The 24,398-nt window shown below is 43.5% G+C and overlaps 2 protein-coding genes across 4 annotated transcripts in view; both read left to right on the top strand.

Annotated features, from left to right (window-relative positions):
- Positions 1-1,577, top strand: part of LOC136648830 (DGAT1/2-independent enzyme synthesizing storage lipids-like) — a 33,297-nt gene extending 31,720 nt beyond the window's left edge. For all 3 annotated transcript variants that reach the window (XM_066625086.1, XM_066625085.1, XM_066625087.1), the window contains one exon: positions 293-1,577. In XM_066625086.1, the coding sequence (XP_066481183.1) occupies positions 293-397 (105 nt within the window). In that variant the 3' untranslated portion in view covers positions 398-1,577. The remainder of the gene's footprint in view (positions 1-292) is intronic.
- A 4,745-nt stretch (positions 1,578-6,322) lies between these two features.
- Positions 6,323-21,991, top strand: LOC136647530 (carbonic anhydrase 13-like). The gene is made up of 7 exons (XM_066623127.1): positions 6,323-6,388; positions 13,244-13,441; positions 14,482-14,600; positions 17,268-17,363; positions 18,738-18,800; positions 19,696-19,851; positions 21,363-21,991. The coding sequence occupies exons 1-7, from the start codon at positions 6,358-6,360 to the stop codon at positions 21,474-21,476; spliced, it is 777 nt and encodes a 258-aa protein (XP_066479224.1). The 5' UTR covers positions 6,323-6,357; the 3' UTR covers positions 21,477-21,991.
- The last annotated feature ends 2,407 nt before the right edge of the window (positions 21,992-24,398 follow it).

Genomic DNA, 24,398 nt, shown 5'->3' with positions numbered 1-24,398 from the left:
CTGTGAGATACAGGAAGCTGGACTAGATGGCCTATGGCCTGATCCAGCGGGGCTGTTCTTATGAGAGAGACACCTGGCCCTTTGTTGCCTGCTTTTAGTTGACATTTGTAAACACTGTGTGTGTTATTGTTCTGCTACTTACTTCTAATAGTCTTATTTTTAGTACCGTTTTGGAGCTTCTTATCTTTTAAGTTACTGCATGCCACCTTGAATATTACTCAAATAGAAAGGCAGGATTCATGTTTTAAAATAAATGAATGAATATCTTTCCCCTGCTTGTTTCTCTTAACAGGTCAAAGCTGCAGTAGAAGCTTTACGAGACAAACACCAAAAAATACCAGGTAGCATACTCTCAGCACTTTGGGAACGCTTTGAGGTGCATCGCAAAGAAGAATAGTGGAAGAGTGGACTATTTGATTATAATCTTTGATAAGTGAGCTTCATGGGAAACTTTAAGGAATTGTGCAGTTATAGAAATCTGAGATAAATGCTTATAATAGTTCTGGAGAGAATGCTGTGGGAATATTTAGAAGACTCTGCTTTTATGAAAGCCTCTGCAGAATTGTCCTAAACATCCCATTTCATTCCTGTGATTCATTCTTTCCCACTTCTGCCTCATCCTCTGTATTCAAGTAGCCAGTTAAACACTCTATGTTAGTGTTCTTCAAACTTTTTCATGCTACAACAAACAAATAAGACATACCTCTCTCAATGGTTTCTTGGTCTTGATACATGTACCTATTGCTGTATTTTGGTAGTCACAAAATTAACTGAGACTGAGCATCCATGTGTGGATGTCGACACTCACTGTGGTGAATGTCCTGTTTCCCCCCCTTTTTTTGCCTGTTTTTCCAGTTTATGAACTCTAACTCTCCAGTCTAAGATGAGTTACCTGCTCAGGAGCTTCTGGAGAGTTAGTTCAGTCCAAAGTAACTGCAACAGGGAAGTTGTTGTGACCCCACCAATGAGACTTCATGACTCATTGGGGTCACAACCCACATGTTGAAAAACACTGCTCTATGTCTAACTCTGCATTCCCCACAAACTAAAGTGTACTGAAGTCCATTTCTCAATACCAGAGGTGGCATGTAAAATGTTGGTCTCTCTTACCTGTAACAGGGAGCTTTTCTGCCTGGCCTTGGGACTGAAAAGGAACAAAGTGTGTAGGGGGGAGTGGCAGGCTAGAGCATCAAAGATTCTTTCACCCTCCACCTCATCTCCACATTTTCTTTTGAATGTGAACATCAAGATCACAAACAATGCCTTATGACCTTAAAGAGAAATCAACAGAAAATTTTATGAAGAACAGGAAATGAATTACTGACTTTTTCCATGAGAGAGAGAGACTAATGAGTTGTGGATTGGAAGATTAGATTGAAAGGAATAGAGAATATTAGTCTGAAAGAATAATCTGAAATGGAATACTTATAATGAGAAGATAAGGGGGCTTTTGGGGATATAAGGTATATATGGATGGAAATTTAGATTAAGATTTAAAACTGTAAACATTTAACTTCACCTGTGCTACTTTATTAGAGGTATTCTTTGTATTTTTAATGTATCTTTAATGTTCTCTTTTTACTGTGTTTTTCCTTTCCTTTTTCCTTTATAATAATAAATAAATGAAATTTTAAAAAAGATCAAACACAATGCCAAGAGTTTTCAAGACAAATATTGAATGTTTAATCTTCCCTTTTCTCTTATTGGATAGTCACCTGTGGAGAACAAAACGCACAGGTAGAATGATATGACAGACAGCAGCACACAGTCTCTGGATTAGTCTTTGAAGAAGAGTGGTGCTATCTGGGTGCACATGAAGCCTGTTAAGGAAGAGAGCATGGTACCCCAGAGCATTCCCTGTCCACCCCCTAAGGAATATTGCAGTGGAACTGCATGAAACGGTTCTTCCACATGTGGCAAAGGGCTTCAAAGTGTTTGACCAGCACCACCAAGAGAGAACACGCACTCACTATTAATAGGAGGTGCAAAAGGAGGCGATGGTTAACCCACTTCTGCCCAGCCCACATTTGGTCTCTGTTTATATGCAACATTGGGCAGAAATGGCTTAAGCAGTATGGTTTGACAGAGAGACATGTGGCAGTAGCGATGTGTGGAGTGAGTAGAGATTCAAAACAAATATGTGGGGTTAAAATGATGCACCATGCAATTTCTTCCCCTCCATGTCAGATACTGAATCCCATTCATTATAATCCCCGGCACTGTGGCCAGTCCCATGCAGATTATCTCCACATGTCATATTCCTGTTTTGTTTTTTTTAATTGTAATCTGATGTTCTATCATGTAGAGCAAAATGATCAGAGTTTGTCCATGGGAGCCATTCTGTATCCAGCAAACTATTTCACAGATTTCATTTACTCACTGATCTGTATTACCAGAAGGGCAAAGGTTCTTTTCAGATAGGGAGACAGGCTGAAGCTGGGATCTTGGAGGAGCAACAGTTCTTTCAAACAGGCAAAGCACAATACAGCATTCTTACCCTCCAAATAGAAGTGGTGCCTCTTTCTGTTGGATGTATCCTTCTCATGGGTAGGTTTGCATGTGGCCCAATCTACAGCTGACCGCATGCCAGGCCTGCTGCATAATGAATGATGTCTTGAGCCCCCCTTTATACAAATTAGTGAGGAAGAAGTATCCAGAGAAATTCCCAGAGATGTTGGTTAAGCCAGGCATGCGACTTTGGCTTGGTGCCCAGAATGTCTCCTGTAGTGATAGGGCAGGGGATAGGTACAGTTGCAACTTTACTAGCAAACAGGTGAAAACTAATAAACTGTCCATCAGCCCTGCTCCCAAAAATGAACCTAATCATGGAGGAAAAGGCTACCACCAGAAAGAACCTGTGCAGACCACTCTCTCCTGGACATTCCACAGATCTTCCACAACATGCCAAGACACCATCTTACATTTCTATCCTTCTGTTTTGCTAGATTCCAAGGCCAAGTTCCACCTAGAAAACCTATGCCCACTTTAAACTAATTAGCTCCCCGTGTTCCCCAAAAATGGCTCTGCAACAATGACCCTGCAGCACAGCTGGACCCCACCACCAGGGTAGCTCACCTGTTCAACCTGCAGTCATCCTCCTTCCTCCCCTCTCCTACCAGCAGCACCTTAGTCCTCAACAGGTTTTGGGAGTAACAGCCACACACCAGTCTCCAAAGTCCATTCACCCATCTGTCCTTTAGTCAGTTAGTCCATCAGTAGTTCAGCCATTAGTTCCTCTTCCTTCAAGCTTTCCTCCTCCTCCTACCCACCAAACTCTTCCTTCATCAGGTGCTACTTTTATGCCTGTGGACTCTGTTGCCTTCAAGTGGCTGCAGCTGTGCAGCACACTCACTACAAACTAAAGTAACCCCATGGTTGCCTGCCAGAGCAAGGGGCCACTGTTGACATCACACCCTATCTCCTTGAGGGATCTTTCATATTTCCATTACACCTGCTTTTCACCTCTGGCTCTCCAAGCAACACCCAGCAAGCTAGCAGGACATCTCCAGCGTGTGACTGGCCCCCTCCTGACACTGTGGGATTTTAATTCAGGAACACACACAGTGGACAGGTGAATATTGTCCCAGTTATGGAGGCTTTAGATTCATTCAGCAGATTCATTCATTGTTCAACTTCTCCCTAACATTCTGACAACTTTGGCACAACACAACTAGTGATGAAGCAAATGGGTACCAGGGTATTTGTGTCCTTGATGATTGCATCCTTGTGAAATGCATCCTGGTCATTGGCATTGCCAAGACATACTTTTTTTTTCTTTTCTTCATCCTGGTCATTTGCTGGTCTATAACTGGTCAACAAGCAAACTATTACTGGACAACAAAACCCATGCAGTTCAAAAAGCCTATTATTCTAACTCTATCTCCTAACTCGAACGCTACCATTGCATTTTATAAATTTAAAAATGTAATATAAACATATGTTTGTTGGGATACCAAAAGAATGAACACAAACGTCCAATACCAGGCCACCTTTGTCCTGGATGCCATGGTCCTGTCACTTGCAAATAATGTGCATGTTTAAGTTAAGTGAAGAATGGTTAAGTGAAGAATACTGATCATGAAATGGTTCCCATTTGGGGGCCTGCTGTTGAAACTGGTGTTTACACAGTAAGCAACTGCATCCTGCAGAATGAGGGCCCAATCCTATACAACTTCATTAGAAAAGGTATTGAGAACAAAACGGCTAATATTATAATGCTGTTGTACAAATTGATGGTAAGGCCACACCTGAAGTATTGCGTCCAGTTCTGGTCGCCACATCTCAGAAAGGATATAGTGGAAATGGAAAAGGTGCAAAAGGGAGTGACTAAGATGATTACGGGGCTGGGGCACCTTCCTTATGAGGAAAGGCTAAGGCGTTTGGGTCTCTTCAGTCTAGAAAGGAGATGCCTGAGGGGGGACATGATTGAGACATACAAAATTATGTAGGGGAAGGATAAAGTAGATAGAGAGATGCTCTTTACACTCTCACATAACACCAGAACCAGGGGACATCCACTCAAATTGAGTGTTGGGAGGGTTAGGACAGACAAAAGAAAATATTTCTTTACTCAGCATGTGGTTGGTCTGTGGAACTCCTTACCACAGGATGTGGTGACAGCATCTGGCCTGGATGCCTTTAAAAGGGGATTGGACAAGTTTCTGGAGGAAAAATCCATTATGGGTTACAAGCCATGATGTGTATGTGTGACCTCCTGATTTTAGAAATGGGCTATGTCAGAATGCCAGATACAAGGGAGGGCACCAGGATGCAGGTCTCTTGTGCTCTTGGTGTGCTCCCTGGGGCATTTGGTGGGCTGCTGTGAGATATAGGAAGCTGGACTAGTTGGGCCTATGGCCTGATTCAGTGGGGCTGTTCTTATGTTCTTATGATGCAGCCATGCCAGTGGGGTGTGCACTGCATCCTTTGATGGGGTAGTTATCACAGAGGCCAAGAAAACTTTTGTTCCCTTATATCAGAGCTGAACTGTGGCTGCATCACCACTGGAAATTTGGATAGGATTGGGCCCTAAGGGTTTGATCCTATCCACATTTTCCTGGGAGTAAGCCCCATTGACTCTACTGGGACTTACTTCTGAGTAGACATGCAAAGGATTGGGGTCTAAGTTAGGTAATGATGGGCAGGCTTAATGTCAGGGAAGCTTGTCCTTTATTACTAGCACATTAAGGCTACAATCCTATAGATATGTCCCTGGGAGCAAGCCCCACTGAACAGAATGGGACTTACTTCTGAGTAGACATGCATAAGATTAAGCTGTCACTGAGGTAACCTGAAAAATTTGTCAGGATATGGTGCAGTCCTCAAACCCTTACCAATTCCTTTGTGCTTTGAAGTTGGGGTCTGCTAAGGAGGAAAAACAGGTGATTGCTTCTAAAGTTTAAGCAGAGTTAATTCCTGGATCATTCCTTAGTGCTGCCAAATTTGTAATTGTAGGGACTAGGAAGTGGGCAGGAATTCTTTCACTCATACACACTTTGACACCATCTGGAAAAGACTAATCATAGACAGGAGCTCTTCACAAATTAAGGGAGTTTCACATCCATTTGCCAAGTACTGTTTGATGACTGTTTCTAAGTTGTATCAGTTCTACAAAGTCATACACTGTATGTATGACAGAGAACATATTTTCTTATGTTCTTATGGGTCACTGCAGATCTTTTTAGGGTTCTTCAGGGGAATAACTCTCTCTATGTAAGATGTGAGGGAGACCACTGGCCTAACGCATTTCTGCCCAGCCCACAGGTGTATGCATTTGATTTCTGTTGCGTATATGCAACGTATATGAGGGCAAGTGGGTGCTCGTGGCGCACTGTGGTCTGGATGGATCTGCAGGAGGCCAGGACAGGACTACCCACCCCTGGGTCCCTTCCCACTTTTGCTCCCCCTCGTGCCAAGGGACGCGCTGATTGCCATCTTCCCACACGCTTCTGGCTTGGCCCACTGAAGTTGGACCACTGGTGGGTATTCCAGCAGGGCGCTGTCCCCTCTGGGTTCGTTCCGTGGGAAGGAGACCCCACTGAACCCAGGGGGTTGCTTCCTGGGGAGAAAAGCCTCGGCCCGCAAGAGGACTGCAGTTGCAGTTGTTGCTCTCGCAGCATTGCCCCAGAAATTGCGCTCCGCCCGCGACTCCCCCAGCAGTGCGCTTTGGCGCTCGGCTCCCCTGGCGGCCAAGCGCGGTCACTGCAATGCGCGCTGCGCATAAGTAGCGCCGCGGGCGCCGCCTGGGCGCAATCGGTCCGCGAGCGTCGCAGAGCTCCTGCAGCGCCTCTTCTGTCCGGAGCCGGCCTTGCACCTGCCCGCAGCAGCCACCTTCCACGTCCAGCTAGCAGACTAGCCATGCTGCACTGGGGATACGAGGAGCACAACGGTGAGGGGGGAGAGCTCCTTGGGGGCTCTCTGGGGCAAGAGGAGCAGGGCTGGAGGGGGGCTTCTAGGGGGGTAGGAGGAGCAGTGAGCCTCTGGGAGGGCACTGGGTGCTCTTGTGCCAACTTTGCCTTGCACTAGTGACTGTGTGAGAAGTGATGTGTAGCCAAGTTCTGGCTTCCCACAAGGTGGAGGACAGACAGATTGGACGTGGTCCTCTCCAGTGTGATGGAATCAGGGATATGTGGTGGGTGAGAAGGCAGGTGAGGCAGCTGGGGCAGAGCCTCCCCACCGGGATCCTTCAAAAAGCACCACTGACGTGTGAGGTGCCCAAGCACTCACAACCCATGTGCTGCGCATGAGTTGTTAGTGCTTGGGCAACTCACCTGGCAGTGGCACTTTTTGAAGAACTCCTGTGGAAGGCTCTGCCTCACATGCCTCCCCACCCACCGCACATCCCTGGATAGAACTGCTCAGAAGGCGTTCCTTTTCCAAGTAGGGAAAGTGTGCTCTTCCAGGGCACTTCCACCACACATGCAGCCAGCACAACCCTCTGACTGTTTCCTGAGATGTGAGACTCAGTGGGTGTTAGATTTGTGCATGGGGGTTGCGACTTTCACCTGTCACTTCTGTCTCCAGAAACCTCTGCAGTTTTTCCCATTTTAATTAAAAGGGGGGACTGGAAAGCAGATTAAAACTTTACAGCTTTACAGTCAGGAACCTCTGGAAGAGTTCACTTTTGCACATCTGGCTAGCTCTGATCCCAGTGGCATAGCTAGAGTGGGTGCAAAGCACTGAGTTTTGCAGGCACCTGAATGTGTTGTGCAAGCAGCCCCTTCCTCTCCCCTTGGGAGCCAGGCAAATGCCTCCTGTTTGCTCTTTGCTCCCACTGCCTGGAATGGCTTCAAAGGGGAGGCCACTTGCACGGTGCGTTCAGCCACCTGCAAAACTTAGTGCTTTGCACCCCTTCTAGCTATGCCACTGTCTGATCCTGTTCAGTTTTGTAGTGTTATGCTTTTCATGGGGAGGAGGAATGGATTCCTAGTGGCACTGAATCGGAATTTGCCAAATACACTTGGAAATGAACTTAAGCGGGCTGATTTTTAGCCCCCCATGTCTGACCACATTTCTGCTTCTTGGAGATAAAAGGACTTCTTTACAGTGATAACTAGATTGTCCAAGCCAGGCGCATCCATTGCTTTTTGTTTTCCTGTTCCTGTTCCTTTATATATTTTAATATATATTCTCTTTCTGGTTGCTAAATGTAATGCAATGCTGTAGCAGTTTAACATAATTCGATTTATTTTTCCCCTTGCATTGTTGCATTAATAATTTTTTCTTTAATGTGGAATTCTACAATATGCATACTCTTCTCTCCTTCCCTCACTCCCTCTATAGCAAGGGGTGCCAAACTGTGGCTCGTGAGCCACCTGTGACTCTTTGACACATAATGTGCAGCTCTTAGAAATATGTTGGCTGAGCTTCTTTTCACATCACAATTAATAAAATAAGAAATTTTTAGCTTTATAATTATGTACTGGGTATAAACTGAGAATTCTGTGAATTAAAACATAAGTTTAATGTTCATGGTAAGTAAACACATATAAAAACTTAAATGCTTCGTAAATATTGAGGCTCTCACACATCTGAAGTTTATCTGAAGTGTAGCTCTTACATTAAGTGAGTTTGGCCACCCCTGCTCTATAGCTTTCTCAGTTGTTTCCAAGGCAGTTCAGAACATTTTTGGTAAGACTGTTTTGACAGGTGACACTCAAAATCACATCTGAGCCTCTCACACGTTCTTTTTGTCTCTTCTGAGTGTTGCTCAGTTGAGAGAGAAATCGCACATCCATTCTAGCCAATGTAAGTTTGACATTTCATGATAGATTGTTCTAAGCACAAAACTGCATGAAGCAGCAAACAGAGAAACTGTTGCTTCAGGGTGTTTTGGCCAGGGGAGAGAGGGGAAAATGAAAAGATTTGAAAATGCAGTTCTGCCTGAAGTTTGCTGCACATCTTTTACAGGCTACAGTGCCTGGGATAAAAGTGGGTGCCTGCTTAGACAAAATAAAATCCAGATCCACACACATTTGGGCTTGCTAGCCAGCAGCTGTGATGCAGATATCCGTTCCATGGATTTCAGTGGCACCTCTTGCTCCAGTCCTGCTGGTAAAATCCATGTGTGAAAGAAAGGGTAGAGAGGGTGCTTTGGAAATGGAAAATGCTGCTTCCAGCAAAGCACAACCTAAGAGGTTTTCTGTCGTGTCAGTTGGTGTGGGGTCTTGGTGTTCTGTTACCCCCAACAGTGCTTGGAATTGCCACCTTATGTGCTGATCACATATTGGGGAGGTAGGGAAAGGTCTGAAGAAAATGCTCCTGCCCTCATGATTCTTTGAACCGAAATGCACAAGTTTAAAATCAATCACAGTGCTAAATATCTTGTGCCAGAGAGAAACCAGAGACTGAGCAAGCATGAAGAAATGCATGTTTATTTAATTCATACACTTCTGGGGATGAAGATGAGTTTGTGTGTGTGTACATTTGCACATGGACAACTTTCACTGTGATAGACAGGATCTAATAACGTAATGAACAATGCCTCTTCAAACCACCCCCACTTGACCCGTGCAGGCTCTGCAAAACAGTTCAGTCACTGTTCAGTTTTATTGTTTTGCAGTTAGTCATTCTAAAAATCTCACAGAGATCACCTGAAAACAAAAGTCAAAAGTAAACTGCTTTAAAAATGTGCAAACACAGGGCACAATCCTAACCAGGTCTACTCAGAAGTAAGTCCTATTTTGTTCAATGGGGTTTACTCACAGGAAAGTGTGGTTAGGATTGCAGCCACAGTCTATTAAATTTAAGGTTGACAACTTTTTCCACATAGTGAATGTCAATTTTTTTTTTTTAAAGTGGCAACTCTTTTCCTAGAGGGTCATTGTCTTTTTAAAAATGAAGTCAATAGGATAGTTTTCTGTGTAACTTGCTGAGCAAGTCAGATGCTTCATCGTTAGCTTAAAGTTGTACATTGCATGGCATGATCTAATCTTGATGCAACAGCAGTTCGGATGACGTCTGTGTAGCAAGCCCTGGATCAAAGATAAAGCTGTACAACTTTGTGTTGTGCTGTACATGGAGCTCATGCAACTCTACTGTACATACATAATGTTGCATGAGGAGGAGTGAAGGCATCACTTATTTCACTGTCAGGGGGCTCTGGTATGTTGGGAGTTGTAGTACTGTTGAACTACTCAACTGGACACTTCAAAATGAGTTTTAATGCCATGTAACTGGAAATGAATTAATTCATGCAACTGGAGTTACTGCAGGAAGTAGTATTACAGATAACAACTAGCTAATGTAGGTGCCCATTTTAATGCACATTTTGTTACATGTTTCAAACAAGAGTTTTGTGGCACCTTGTAGTCTAAGCAATTCCCTGAATTGCTGTGTGTTTTTATATCTATAGCAAGAAAATACAGGGCTACAGCAGATGAGCAGTTAGCAAACTTTCTCTGAAGTAAAAAGGTTTAGGCAACAGTGCGAACACCAATTAAATCAGCATGCTTATCTTTAAGAGTGTCTTGGCTGCAGAGAAAAGAAATCAGTTTAAATGTACCTGTGCAGGCCATTCCTAAGCATGCTTACCTGGGAGTCAGTCCCATTGAGCTAATAATTCCCATTGAATTAATAAGGCTGCAATTCTACCCACACTTTCCTGAGGGTAAACCCCATCAAACACAATAGGAGTTTCTTCTGAGTAGACATGCATAGAATTGTGCCCCAAGACTTATTTGCAAGTAGACATGCGCAGGATTGTACTGCACTTTGATTTTGTATTGCAGTCCATAATCTGGGTCGGTTTGCCAGTGGTAAAAAAATTTGTAAAATTATTTCTCTATATAGTACATGACATAGCCCCAAACAAAAGAGGACATAGGACTGTCTCTTAGAACTGGAACATGTACCTGTATAGCTGCCATTATGGACTGTCTTTTCATGTCTAGTATGAAGCACAGCTTGAAAGATAATCTTGGTGACACAGAGACATGATTGACGTAGGACAAAATGTGCATCCCAGATAGCACTGGGAGATGGTGTTGTGCTGTTTCCACAGACGTAGAGACATGGGAGAGGTCAAGATGTTCTCTTGTCACCCAGAATTTGAAAATTTGTCTAATGTAATAACTGTGGGTTGGGAAGTTCTTTTGGGAATCAGCTCCAGTTATATGGAGGAAAGGGCCGCAAACCTTCAGCTGTCAGGACCACATCCCATTGTATTTATGGTGTGCTGGAGTATTAAATAAATTAAGATTAATAAATAATATTAATTAAAATATTAATTAATTTTATTACTTAAATAAAATAATATGTTCATTCTGCACATAAAGAATTTTAACAAAGGAGAAAAAAATATTGGCAGTATTTGCAGCTACAGGGTTGTTCTCTCTCTCTCTCTCTCTCTCTCTCTCTCTCTCTCTCTCTCTCTCTCTCTCAGCTGGGCTGTCAGAGAGTGACCAAGCCCAGCAGAAGGTGATGGGGGAGTGGAGAAGAGGAAGGAGTGGAGGACACATCCAGTTATGGTGCCACTGGGCTCAATGGATTTGTCAGAATCAGTGGGTCAGATCTGGCCCGCAGGCTGTAGTTTGGGAACCTCTGATGTGGAAAGATCTTGGGTTGGAATAGGCATCTCTTGTAGCCTCCATTGGCTGATCAGTGGAAAACTGGCAGGCAGGGAACTTCCATAGGTTGTTGATACCCTTTGGGGTTAAGTAGCAAACTTTTTAAGGAATGGAAAAGAACAGAATGAGAGGAAGAAGAGTCAGCCTGAAGCAAGCCTTGAGTTTCACCAGAAGCACTTCTAACAACTTAAGGAGATGGAACTACATTGGAGCCAATCTCCTTGTAAAAAAGAATGTACATGGAAGGAAGAATGTATCCATGTGCTTTCTAAAGCTAGAATTGTCAGCCACCCCAACCAGTAGTTTTGTCCATTTTATTTTAATTTTATGTTTGTATGTTACTGGTTTTTGACTACCCTGTAAGCTGCTTTGATTATTCATAGGGGAAGGCAGGATATAAATAATCTAAATAGTAATATTTTGTGAGTTAACCTTACTTATCATTTGTAAAGCCCCTCCCAAAAAATTCTGAAATTTTGTTAAGCCCTAAACTGTAACTTGCTATGCTTATGCCTCAGTCCTGCACTGGGCACACCAACCACATATGGTTGCCAATCCTTCAGGATTGACCTGAAGTTTCCAAGAAAAAACATCCATCTCCAGACTGCTTTTAAAAATCTCCGTGAATAGCTTCAAGAGTTGGCAACCCTAACTTCAGGCTGTAAGTGAGGGAATCAGAATTTTGATTGCTTCTGTCTGCAAAGAAGTTCCTTAGGACTAGGGCAGGAGGTCTGGCTCAGTTGGTAGAGCTGCCACCTTGTATGCCTGAAGATCTGAGGCTGCCAGTTCGAAACAACCGAAGTACCTGAGAACTGACGACACGCTGATATACTGATGAGCTGACCCTCAGTGGCAGAGAGGAGTTGCCTTCAAGTGGAGAGTGGGAGGTGAAGGGCCAGAGAGGCCAGATTGGGAAGGAATCCAGCTGGGACGAGGAGTTCTATGAAAGACTAGAACTATTCAGTTGTAAAAATCCCTATGGGGGTTTAGAACAGCCTGCCTATGTAAACCGCCTTGGATTAAAAGTCTGAGGAGAAATCTGAGACCAAAGAAAGGCAGTATATAAATACCTGTATAAATAAATAAAATAAATAGAAAATGAGCACAACGCGGAGAGAGCTGGGCTAAGAACCTTTCTCCTAAGAAAATAACTTTTTACCCAGTGGGAAATAAATCTGTGGAACCCCTTGCCACAGGATGTGATGATGGTGTCTGGCCTAGATGCCTTTTGAAGGGGATTGGACAGATTTCTGGATGAAAAATCCATTACAGTTTACAGGCCATGATGGGTATGTGTGACATGCTGGTTTTAGAAGTAGGCTATATCTGAATGCCAGGTGCAAGGGAGTAGCACAAGGATGCAGGTGTCTTGCTGTCTTGTGTGCTCCCTCAGACACCTGGTGGGCCACTGTGCATTACAGAAAGCTAGAATAGATGGTTCTACAGCTCTCCATACCACCTCAGTATTCACCACCCACTCTGCTATATGTATCAACTAGATCTGAGGCTTATTCTGTGAGAGTCAGTTGTCTTGTCTTCCCATCATCACAGTGCTACATCAAGATGGGGACCTATTAGATCACCACATGAAGCATGCTCCGTTATGAACGAGGACCCCATAAAACCAAAGTCAGTGTGGTTCTTGTCGATCTGCATTTTGGGGGGTATCCCAGCATTTGGTTCTGAATCACTGTATGGTTTTTCAAAGTGTTGAGAGGCACAAATTTCAGCCCAGTAGGACACTGGATCGGAATGAGATGTTTTAGATGTGTACTTTGCACATTGATCAGCTGATGGGTTGATGTTCTCTGAATCTGTTGCATGTGTGTTAATTTTTTAGGTGCTTGCTCCATTCCTAATGACCGGAATGCCTGGAAGTAGGCAGAAAATGACCAACCCTAGTGGTCTAGCCCGCAACTCTGGGTATTTAATTCATTAGAATTAAGATTTATTTGTGTTGAGAGCTGCCTGATAGCTCTCCAAAGACAACTGGGGAGTATACTTTTCATTGCTTTAAATCCAACCCATTTTTTAAAAATAAACTGAATAATATTTTTTAAAGAAAAAAATAAGAAAATTCAGGTAGGTCCTTGTGATTTTTTCCTCATTTTCCATTGTTTCTCTCACTGTGTAGAATGGATTCTAACATACAACTTTTCTGCCGTCATGCATTTTAGGGCCTTCTCACTGGAAGGAAGTTTTTCCCCTTGCTAATGGAGACCGTCAATCTCCTATTGATATCCAAACAGAGGAGACCAAATATGACCCCACTCTGCGTCCTCTCAACCCTAACTATGACCCCACTTCTGCTAAGGTCATACTCAACAATGGACACTCTACTAGTGTGGAATTTGATGACTCTGAAAATAAATCAGGTTTGTTTGGGGGCAGATTTAATTCTGTTTTTATTCCAGGCTTTGGGCAGCATCATAACTAACTCTTCGGCATCCAGGGGTGGTGATGATGTCACCACCAATTACTTCCGAGTTGTGAGCTGCTAAAGAAGCCAATCAGTTCGGCTCTCTTCGAGAATGGAGAGAGGTTAAAAAGCCAATGTTCCTAGCTGGGCCAAGTACCTTCTTTGTGTTGTAGAGGTGGTGGTAGCTTAGAGGCGGTGGGCACAGCTTTGCAATGTTGCTGCTACCCCCCATTTCTTTCCATTTGGAGGCTCAACTAAGCCCTCCAAAGGAGGAAGAAGGGGGCTGCGGGTAGATTACGAAGCTGCCAGAAGGGAGACCATAGCAGCTGCCGTCTTGGCTGGGTCTCATATGGCATCCCATTCTGGCGTGGTACCCAGGACGGCCCACCCCCTCACTAGCTATACCATTGCCTTTGGAAGAGTGTTCAGGTCTTACCTGAGGTGACCTTACATTCTCAATGAATTGCAACACTTCCATTCTCCGGAGAAGGTCCTTTTGTCTTAAGTTCGCCACCATTGGAGATTTTCTTCTTTATAATTTATAATATTCAGATTCATTGCTGTTGAAAAATAGGCTTGAGTGTTCTGCCTGCATTCTGCACGGAAGTGTTCAGTCTCATCCACTGCAAAATAGCTGAATAGTTGTCCGAAAGCATGTTTAAATGAAATGAAATCTTTTTTTCCAACACAGCTCTCTCTCTCTCTCTCTCTCTCTCTCTCTCTCTCTCTCTCTCTCTCTCTCTCTCTCTCTCTCACTCTTGCTCTCTCCCTGCAGCATAGTTGGAGCCTTTGTTTCTCACTGTAGGTCTGATTTCATGTGAACAGTTCGTATTTCTTGTTTCTTTTTTGCCTGTCATAACTGAATGATTTATGTCTCAGGTCTATGCACATTTTCTTAAAATTAAATGAATTTATCAGCAATGCTCAAACACATGTTAAATTTTTGAAGAGTTTTCAACATTCAAACAATGCTGTGTTTTGCTTTATATTTTTTAGTGCTGAGTGGGGGTCCTCTCATTGGCAATTATAGACTGCGGCAAATTCACTTTCACTGGGGAGCCAGTGATGACCTTGGCTCTGAGCATGCTGTGGATGGAACAACATTCGCAGGAGAGGTAAAGCACTCTGCTAAACTATATAAAAGTAGTTGTGATTTATTTTGACTGCATGCCCAAAGCCACCCTTTGATAACCAGTCCTGTTTCAAAACTGTTGAAATGATGCTTAGCCACAGAATTATTATTGACTTGCGACTGTAAATTGCATGATTCACTTTACACCACAGAAAGTGTGCTGGTTGGATTAACTTGCTGATCAGGTTCCAAATCAGAATTTATCTGAGCAAGGTCAGACAGAAATCTATTGGTGGATGATGAACTTGTATATTCAGAGATACAGAATGTGGTTTAAATTTGTTTTTTAATTTGGTTGTTTAGAATTCAAAACCAGCTTGTCCTAAAAATTTCCCATTTTGTTTGTTTTGCATCGTAAAATAGGCACACTTAGAGCCCAATCCTGTGGTCGGCGGCACGACTCAGTGCCGCCGGGCTCCCACCGGCTGGTGCTGGGCTAGTGCTGGGTGGTAGCCCAAGTTCCGCGGCTTGGCGGTCTCCCGGACCGCTGGGCTGCGGAACAGGAGGTGGGGGCGTGGGGGAGGCGTTCCAGGGACGGGGGAGGACAGCGGGGGCAAGCGGGAGGTGTGCTGGGGAGCGGACGGGAGGAGGATCTGCGGAGCTGAGCTCCACAGGATCCAGGGCACTCGTGCAAGGCTGCGTGCCCTACATGAGCGCCTTTACTCTACCACTGACCTTTTGGCCGGTGGTAAAGTGAGTAGCCCCATTGCGGGGCTGCTTACCTTACTCGGGGGAAGGGGACCAATGTCCCCTTCTCCCGAGGAGCCTCCCACGGTAGTGCAGGAGGTGCAGGATTCGGCGGCAGCCCTTTTCAGCGCTGCCGAGCCTGGGCGCTCCGGGCAGCTCAGGATTGGGCTGTTACTTGGTGGTAAATCCTGTCAATTTCAGTGCAACTTACTTCCAATTAAATGTGCTTGCAATTGTAGCATAAGTTGGTTTTAAAGTCTGCTGTTGTCTATTCCCTGAAAAATTAGATAGTTATGTCCTTTGGACCAGGATATTTCCCCCCCACTATTTTGACTTTCTTTTTGACAGTTTGTTTCAGTATCAAAATGAAATGTCAAAATTCTAACCTGGTTTGCAACAAACGTAATTTACAAAGTGAAATGTCAAAATGTGTGCAAGTGTTGGAGACTGACAAAGAAGACGTTTTCTTCTGCACAAAAAAGGAAGTGTTTTGTACAAAGAAGCCAAACAGAGAGAAGTGAAAAAGTATGTTGCATAACATCAGTGGGAAAAACTATCAGTTTTGGGGAAGATGACATTTCTAGTGTTTAAAGACTTATGTTTTCCACAGGAACCAGGTGAGATGGAATATAACGAATTAATAAGAGGTGCTTAGAAAACAGTAGGTTCCAAAACCAGTGTATAGCTGAAACAAATAAGTTCCATGTAAGAAACCCAATGGAAGGAGACAATATCTAGGATTTTTTTAGTCAGTCTAAAAAGATTTTCCTCTGCTTGTTATAATCATTTTGAAGAACCCACTAGGAACCCTTCTGATTTTGGAAAAAGGACTCTAGAATTGAGAGAGAATCAGGGTTTCTGCAGATGCTAGAAAGACTTCTGATGGGTCAGTGATCAGGTGGCCATTTTCAGTATTTAGTTCCACCCACACACCCACACAACAGAAAAGGCTCCTTGATTCAAGAATGCACCTCTGCCAAAATGGCACATGCAAGAAGAAAGAGCTACTCTGCAGTCCAAGAAGACGACATGGATCCCCTGGCAGATGCTCTCAACAGGTCAATTAATCCCCGGGCCTGTTAAGCTGGGAGACCCTCTCCCCTGGACCGAGGTCTCTCCAACAGACTGCAGTACAGGAATGCCGGTGATGATGATGATGATGATGATGATGATGATGCACATAAGAAGCACTCCTTAAAAGATTTCTCCAACAAGCGGTGGTGGTAAGACCAGATACATACATCCTTTAAAAGAGAAGTCACAAGCCATTGGGAATGGGCCTGCACCCCACTGTGTTTCAGAGCTCTTGCTTCTTGCCTACTTAGCAGGATGACAAGGGAGGAGGAGTATGGCTAATTTAGTTCTGGCGATTTTGCTTGTGTCCTTTCTTGTCTTGTTGTTTTTCATTAATCTGCAATAAAAGCCATTCCTACTGAAAGCATTTGTTTCCTTTTTGTAACAGTCGTAATATTATTTCAGAAGTTATGCAGTCTAGCTTTTTAAATGAACCTAAAACTGTGAGTGCGGACACCTTAAATTCCAGAATACCAAATGATTAAGTGAAATGGACTCTTACTAATACTTTCCACTTACATAGCAGCTTTCCTGTGAGGATCTTTAAGCCCTCAAGCCAGCATACCTGAGGATTCCTGCTAAGCGGGGAAATGGGGGGGGGGGAGGGTGGCAGTATGGCCTAGTGGAAGGGAAGGGCATATGAATGGGTCAAGGACAGTTTCATTGCTTTTATAAATATGCAATACTAGGACTGGCTAGAACGGACCTTCAGAGCTTTGGACCAACATTCATGGCGCTTCCAAAGGACTTCATACATCAAGATGGCTTTGGGCTGCTTGTTGTAAACTATTAAACTAGCCCTACCCAAGCACTCCTCCTTAGTTGTTAAAGAGAAGTGCCTGTCTTCTGTCACATGGTGATTGATAGCATCTGTGATCTTGCTTTTCAGCTTCATGTGGTGCATTGGAATGCCGACAAATATGACAGCTTTGTTGAGGCGGCTTGCCAGCCTGATGGCTTAGCAGTCATGGCTGTTTTCTTAAAGGTGAGAAAAGAATGCTCTTTCCCTTTCTGAACATTTAAACTAATGTGGGAAGCTGTGACTAGCTCCATATCACAGGCTCAGTAATCAAACCATTTGGCTTAGAGAAATATTAATACACCAAGAATATTTCTTTATTCGCTTGTTTAGTTAGATTGCACCTGGGAGAAAAAGTGGAATTGACTTTTCCAGTACCTGATGAGGAAAAACTGGACCTCCAAACACCCCAGGAAGTGTCTTCTCCAATGCGTTCCTCGTCATTCTGTAATAATTTCTGAGCAGTTTTGTTTTTGGGGATTCTACATTTTGAAGTAAAATTGGCAGGAGCAAAGGAAGACTCTCTCGATAGAAGTACCAGAATTACAGATTAGATCTCCGACCCCACAAGAAGCTTCTAGCTGTCTAATTTTTAGGAACTTTTTAAAATTTTCTTTGGCTTTCTAAAATGTTTAACCTTTGGTGTTTGGGGGCTCACCTTTGGTGGGGTGATGGAAATTTATTTCATTTATAATCCACATGTTAACACTATATTGTATTCAAAGTGTATACATTTGTGTGTACACAAATGTACACACTTTTGTGTATACATTTGTGTGTATACACTTTTGTGTATACATTTGTGTGTACACAAAGTGTATACATCCACATTATACAAAGTGTATAATCCACTATACAACACTATATTGTATTCAAAGTTACATTAAAAGACCGCTGAAACATTAACTAATGGCTTTTAATAAAGCTGTTTCTTTTGGGTTGCTTGGATTTCTTATTTTTATGTAATGGTTTTATGTGCTTTTCTTTTTTAATTTCATATATTACTTTTGAGTACATTACTTTGAGGAAGTCATTAAACATTTCAAGAATAAATAAATGTTAAATTTTGTGAATTGGATCCTAAGCAGTGCACATAGAATGATATTTTTGCAGGGCAATGTCTCTGGCCCATCTCCCCACACAGCCACCCATAAACTTCTGAGGGGTCAGGAGGCCCTCAGGCCTGAGATGTGAGGCATGGAGAACTGTAGAAAATGGGGGAATTTCTAAAAATCAGGGGGAGGCTTCTTCCATGAGTGGCTTAATGCCCCCTCTGGCCAAATTTCTGGGCATTCCTTTGCCCCTCCCATTCCATTCCAGATGGCCCCATAGGTCTTGCAGCAGTGCTCAGAGGACCACTGTGGAGAGGAATTCTTTGGGGGGAAATTCCTTCCATGCATGTTTTCTAGGATCCAATTCTCTAAGAATACAATCCAATGCATGCATACCTGGGAGCAAGTCCCATTGAATTCAATGAGACTTACTTCTGAGTAGACATGCATAGGATTGGGCTCAGGATTTCCCTGAGCAAAACCAATTATTTGTCATTTGTATTTGCAGGTGGGTGATTGCAACTCACAACTGAAGAAAATCACAGACTCTCTGGATATCATTAAAGTCAAGGTATAGTCACCCCAAACTTTGGTACTGTTTCCAGAATGCCTTGGTAAATTATTAGAGTTCTGGTGTGCGCATAGAAGGCCTGCTGCCTCCAACTGCCTCCTGGCTTCTTCCAACACAGGAAGTAGATTTGTGTGCCTATTCCCTGCAAAGATCTGCTTCTTCCGTTTTAACAGCCTGCAAATGCAAGAATATGGAATACTGGCTCAGGATGCTAAAGATTCATGTAGAGTATTCCCCCCCATGCTAAAGTGGAACGCAGTGATCTGCCACGTTGCCACTGCTGCCTCAAACGGCTCCAGTGGCAAGGGGGAGGGGCCGCTTACACGGCACATTGCGGCACCTGCTATACTTACTGCACCACCCTTCATTCTAGCTATGCTTCTGAGTGCTGTGATTGAACCAAACTGAAGCATTCCAGAAAGAAGTCAGAACACTGGAGTAGCATCTTGCTGGGGATAATAGACCCATCAGAAACAGAGTCTGGAGAAGATGTGCACTGTTATATACATAACCTTGTATATTTGGCAGCTATAAGAATGTCACCCTGCATAAGAATGTCACAAGAATGCATATGATGGGGGAGCTTTTGCACAGTTCATCCCCCCACACAGGTGACTGATCATCCTGGACAGCCATTGGCTGTGCAGATGCAAGCAGAGGTCTTGGAGCAACACTGTGTGAAGCAGCAGCCTCCCTGTGCCATTCTCCTGGCAGGAGGCAATGTTACCAGATGCAGATTCCCTTCTTCACTCTGATGGAAGTAAGGAGGATCAAAGAAGACTGAATCATTGACAGAAAACAATTGCATGCATCTTCTAGCAATAAGGTAGAGATGGAGGTAGAGGTAGAGATGGCCATGGCATTTTCTAATTCCCCCCCCCCCATCCTTCTTTAGGGTAAACAGCACAGGTTCACCAACTTCGAACCTTCCTGTCTGCTCCCTCATTCTCTGGACTACTGGACTTACCTTGGCTCCCTCACTTCTCCTCCTCTTCTCGAAAGTGTCATCTGGATCATTTTGAGAGAGCCTATAAATGTTTGTTCCGAACAGGTACGTTTTAACACCTCTGCCTTCTCAAGCAATCACACTTTTCAAGGTTGAAACTGTGAAGGTTTAGAAGGGCTCAGAAGTGTGTTCAGTCTATTATATATAGGAGACTGATTAGGACAGTGACTTTCAACCTTTTTAATCTCATGGCAATTAACAAGGCGTTAAAATTTTCAGGGCACACCATCGGTTTTTTGACACCATGCTTCTGGTGACAGGCCCACATCTCCAAAGGCCCTACCAATAATTACCCTTCCCCAGGTTCCCATGGCTGATCTGCAGACCATTCACCCCATCCCATGGCAGATCTGCAGACCATTCATGACACACCAATGTGCCGTGGCACAGTGGTTGATACCTGGATTAGGAGAACACCCCTGCTAGCAGTTTTACAAGTTCAGGAATATTAAGACTGCAATTCTTACTACAGTTACTAGAAATGCGTCCAACTGCACCGAGTGGAACTTATTTCTGGGTAAATGTGCTTAGGAGCAGGCTGTTAAGAGTGTCTGCTTTGGTCCATCTTTCTACTTGTGGCCAAAATTGTGAAGGGGTGCACTTGGTGGTAGTGTCATTGTGAGGCCTGAACCTGATCCCTGCCCATGGTGACCCCAGTAAATGAAAATCAAACTGTATAGCCCCATCTTTGACTTACTGCATTGTTATCCTGCCTTTCCTCCCCAAAACCCAAGGTCCCATCCCACCACCTTCCTGAGTTCTGTCTTGTTCTCTTGAAGGATCAAACTAGATACGATACAAATCAGGCAAATAAACCTTCCAGTTTTTATTTTATTGAAGTAAACGGTGCATCTGTGTGTGTGTGTGTGTGTGTGTGTGTGTGTGTGTGTGTGTGTGTGTTGGAGGAGAATAAAATTGCAGGGCTTTGACAGCTTTAGTACTCCCCCCCCCAGCAGTACTAAAGCATCCCCCACATCCTGCCAAGGATCTAGCCTTTTTCATCCTCTACCCACCCAGACGCTGTTTAAAACAAATAAATAAAACAAAAATCATAAGGTTCCTTAATGTATTTAGGAGTCACAGAGTATTCATTCATGATGACAGTATTAAAACACTGACACTGTCAGTGTTATCCATTCAGTTCCTGGGCATGTGTACAAATTATCTTGTATGAATTCTGTGTATGGTTGGAGATAGCAAATGTGTAGCCCTCACAATCTCTTTTGCAGGAACATTTATGGAGTGCAGTTGAGGAAAAACCTTTAAGTGAAATGACATCTAAAATGACAGAATTGCCCAGTACATGCACAATACACAGAATTGTCATACCTGCAGTAGCTCTTTTGCTAATTTCATGTGAAAAGGCGATCTCCCCAAATAGATGGCATCACAAAGCTCTCTTTCCATCAGTGTTAATGGAGAATATCCCATGCAGTGAAACTCCTTATGTACATGGTAGGGCACACAAGTAGGGGAAAAATAGCTGAACAGAGAATTAGGCTTTGGCATTATGTCATTTTGCCACTAATTATTTTTTAAACCATTTTCATCCACAGCTGGCCAAATTTCGCAACCTCCTCTGCACTGGTGAGGGAGAGGTTGCCTTCCATATGCTGAAAAACTACAGACCACCACAGCCTTTAAAGGGACGGGAAGTGAGAAGAAATTGAAGGAAAACAAAGATGACACTATTTCAAAAGCATTTTAATAGGCTATCTTATGTTGCTTTGTGAATTATTTGAAAGCATAGAATAATTAGAGCAAAGTCCAGCCACTGTTAAGTTCTTTTAAGTCCTATAGATTTTAATGGGGAGATTTAACTTTCCCAGTGAAGCCTGTAATGTTTTAACATTTGGGGATTAACTGTACCGTGTCTCTAATTTTTAATGTTCTTGCTCAGATCTTTTAAGTAGTAGGTACTATCTTGTTGCTGTTCGACTATGATAGACATGCATTACTTGTTACAGAGAACATAAATCGATAGCATATTAAAGAAGGCTTGCTTTGTGGTTAGCAGTCCAATCCTAAAGATGTTTCCTCAAAATGAATGCCCCAATCCTATTGCAGCCCAGCCCTGCACTGCCAGAACTAGTGTTCCAGTTGTTGCACGCTGCCAGGCTGCCGCTGCAAATGGCAAGAGGCTTGGCACATGCAGTAGTGGCTCCAGGAGGCTCCACAGGTGACAGTAAGTTGGCAGTGGGGAGGGGGGGTTGGGGGGTGTTCAAGCAAAAAGGGAGAAGGGCAGGGAGTGTGGAGCAGGCAAGAGGGGAAGGATCACAGAAACCTATCCCCCATTTTTTGGCCTGCCCCACCCCCCTTCTCTCCTTGGACTGATGCCTGCTATATAGCTGGCACGGGTCTGAGGAGACCCTTAGGCCAGCAGGTGCAGAGATAAGTAAAAAATATTTTACTTACATCTGGCAGGCCTCTTGATTGGCCACCCACTTTTGAATGCAACTCATGCTCCATTGGCTGCATTGGCTGCACAGCTGCATTGGCACCTGTGGCGGGGGTAGTATTAAGCAGCCCGTCTCGCCATGTTCAGTGGTGTTTACTCCCTAGGAAATGTGTTTAGGATTGCAATGTAAGATACAGTCATGCATAGCAAAATAGAATTGTTCAGGGCTGTACTGATTAGAATTGCTTCACACCCTCCCTGAAGGCACAGTAGTATTTTAGTTATGAATGAACAAATCACAACAATTGTGATTCCCAAAATTCTTTAGAGAAAACCATGGAAAGTAAACCAGGTAAACCCATTTAGGTTTGTTGTATTGCTGGGTTGTGTAGCTTTGTTATGAAGTTCTGACAACTGAGAACCTCAGGTTTCTTTTAAGCCCATCTAGCCAAAAATTCTCCACAGGTCCTTGAATCCTTCCCCATCAAAAGTACAAATTGGAAAGTGAGTGGCCAGGCTGTTTTTGTCTAGAAAGAGGGTGGCCAAGTAGTTTCCTTACCTCCTTATCAACAGCTGTATCTAGATAAGGAAGCATGCTTTCAAGTGTGATTTAGAAGGTGAGGTAGGTAAGAAGAATTCTTGTATTCACTAGTGTTTGGGGGGGGGGTTGCATGTGTAAAGCGCCCCTCCCCTTCAGATCCAGTCAGAGTTGCTTTTGCTCTGAAGAGGAGGGGGACTTTACAATGGAGTTTGGGGGCCTGCAAAACTTAGGATTTTGCTCCCCCTCAAACACCAGTGCTCACATTCCTCAAAGCCTGCCATTTCTCCTGAACAATTGCTTGCAATCAGAAATGTTGGAAAAGAATCATGAAGGAACTGCAGCCTCTGGTGGCTGTAGCTTCTCTCTCAAGCTGGAATTGTTCACTTGCTCTGGAAATAAATCTGGATCTCAGATTTCAAAAAAAAAAAAAATGAACTGAAGCTCAAACAACACATTATGAGGATTTATGTGAATGTTACAGTTCTGCATTTCACTGGTAATATGGGCGGGAGATGATATGAAGATGATATGCAAGTCACATTCACTTTCCCCATCCTCTATAAGCAACAGCCAATAAAGTGAGGAGAAGCACAGAAATGAGATAATTAGGTTTGTATTTTCTTCAACTTCACTTTCTTGGGAGAAACAGGGATTTGTAGCTCCTGAATGTCTCATACCAGGACTAGCCTCAGGTTGCAAATAGACCTGGTGTGTGTGTGTGTGTGTGTGTGTGTGTGTGTGTGTGTGTGTGTGTGTGTGTGTGTGTGTGTTATGTTAGATGGAATGAATGCTCAGGGGTTTGTGTGAGGATGTGAATTACAATTTGGATATGGAATACCCAATTTTTTAAACCCAGATGTGTCCCTAATACTTTTTGTGTGCTTGAGTAACTGTGTGACGTCACAGACAAAATGTTTAAAGTATTCTAAATCACTTGTTTTCCTCAGGACAGAATGCAGTAGGTTTTAGTAATGTGCATGTGCTTGCGTTAGAACTGCAAAAAATAAGCAAAAGCTGTTCTAATTTATTAGTAATTAACTGAGTTTATTGTGTAAGGCTATATTTATGAATGTTATAGAACAAAATAAAAGAAAGTGATACAAATGCATTTTGTTTCTATGTAGAAAATTGAAAAACAGAATTCACATCAGCGCAGGCAGGCAAGCTTGGCCTGGTTCAAGAACTTGGTTTTTGGTTAAAGTCATTAAAACAAAGTGGATGGAAGCATTGAGATTAGGGCCAAACATCAGAAACTAGCACTATGCTCCTATAGCAGGGTAAGGGAACATTTGCTCCTTGGTTCAGCCTGCTCAATGGGGCTACTCAATAGGGCTAATACTTTCTGGCGCAGAACTGAATGTAAGTGCTAGTCCTTACCCTCAGGAGTCTTCTTGCCTGCTCAATTCCAGCACTAGATACAATGTGAGCCTGGTGCGCTGTTGCTCTAGGATTAGGCTGTAAGTTCACTTGTTTTTTCCCGTGTTGAGAGACCATGGTTTGCTTCATATTCAACAAAGTTTATTAATCTTGTGCCAGAAAGTTAATATTTTTCCAACCGTATTGGCCTCTGCCTTTCCATTGGACCATTTCAGCGACGTGGAGAGGGGGGATTTGCTGCATGGGTAACAGCCTATCCTCCATACCTACTTTACC

Source organism: Tiliqua scincoides, chromosome 4, assembly GCF_035046505.1.
Source record: "Tiliqua scincoides isolate rTilSci1 chromosome 4, rTilSci1.hap2, whole genome shotgun sequence".
Lineage (NCBI taxonomy): Eukaryota > Metazoa > Chordata > Lepidosauria > Squamata > Scincidae > Tiliqua > Tiliqua scincoides.
This window is presented reverse-complemented; position numbering and strand designations above follow the sequence as displayed.

Bases quoted from the DNA above. Each gene is read 5' to 3' on its own strand.
- LOC136647530 (XM_066623127.1), top strand. From the start codon at position 6,358: ATGCTGCACTGGGGATACGAGGAGCACAACG. The intron at 6,389-13,243 runs GTGAGGGGGGAG...CATGCATTTTAG, and splicing joins GGGATACGAGGAGCACAACG to GGCCTTCTCACTGGAAGGAA. The intron at 19,852-21,362 runs GTACGTTTTAAC...TTTCATCCACAG, and splicing joins TAAATGTTTGTTCCGAACAG to CTGGCCAAATTTCGCAACCT.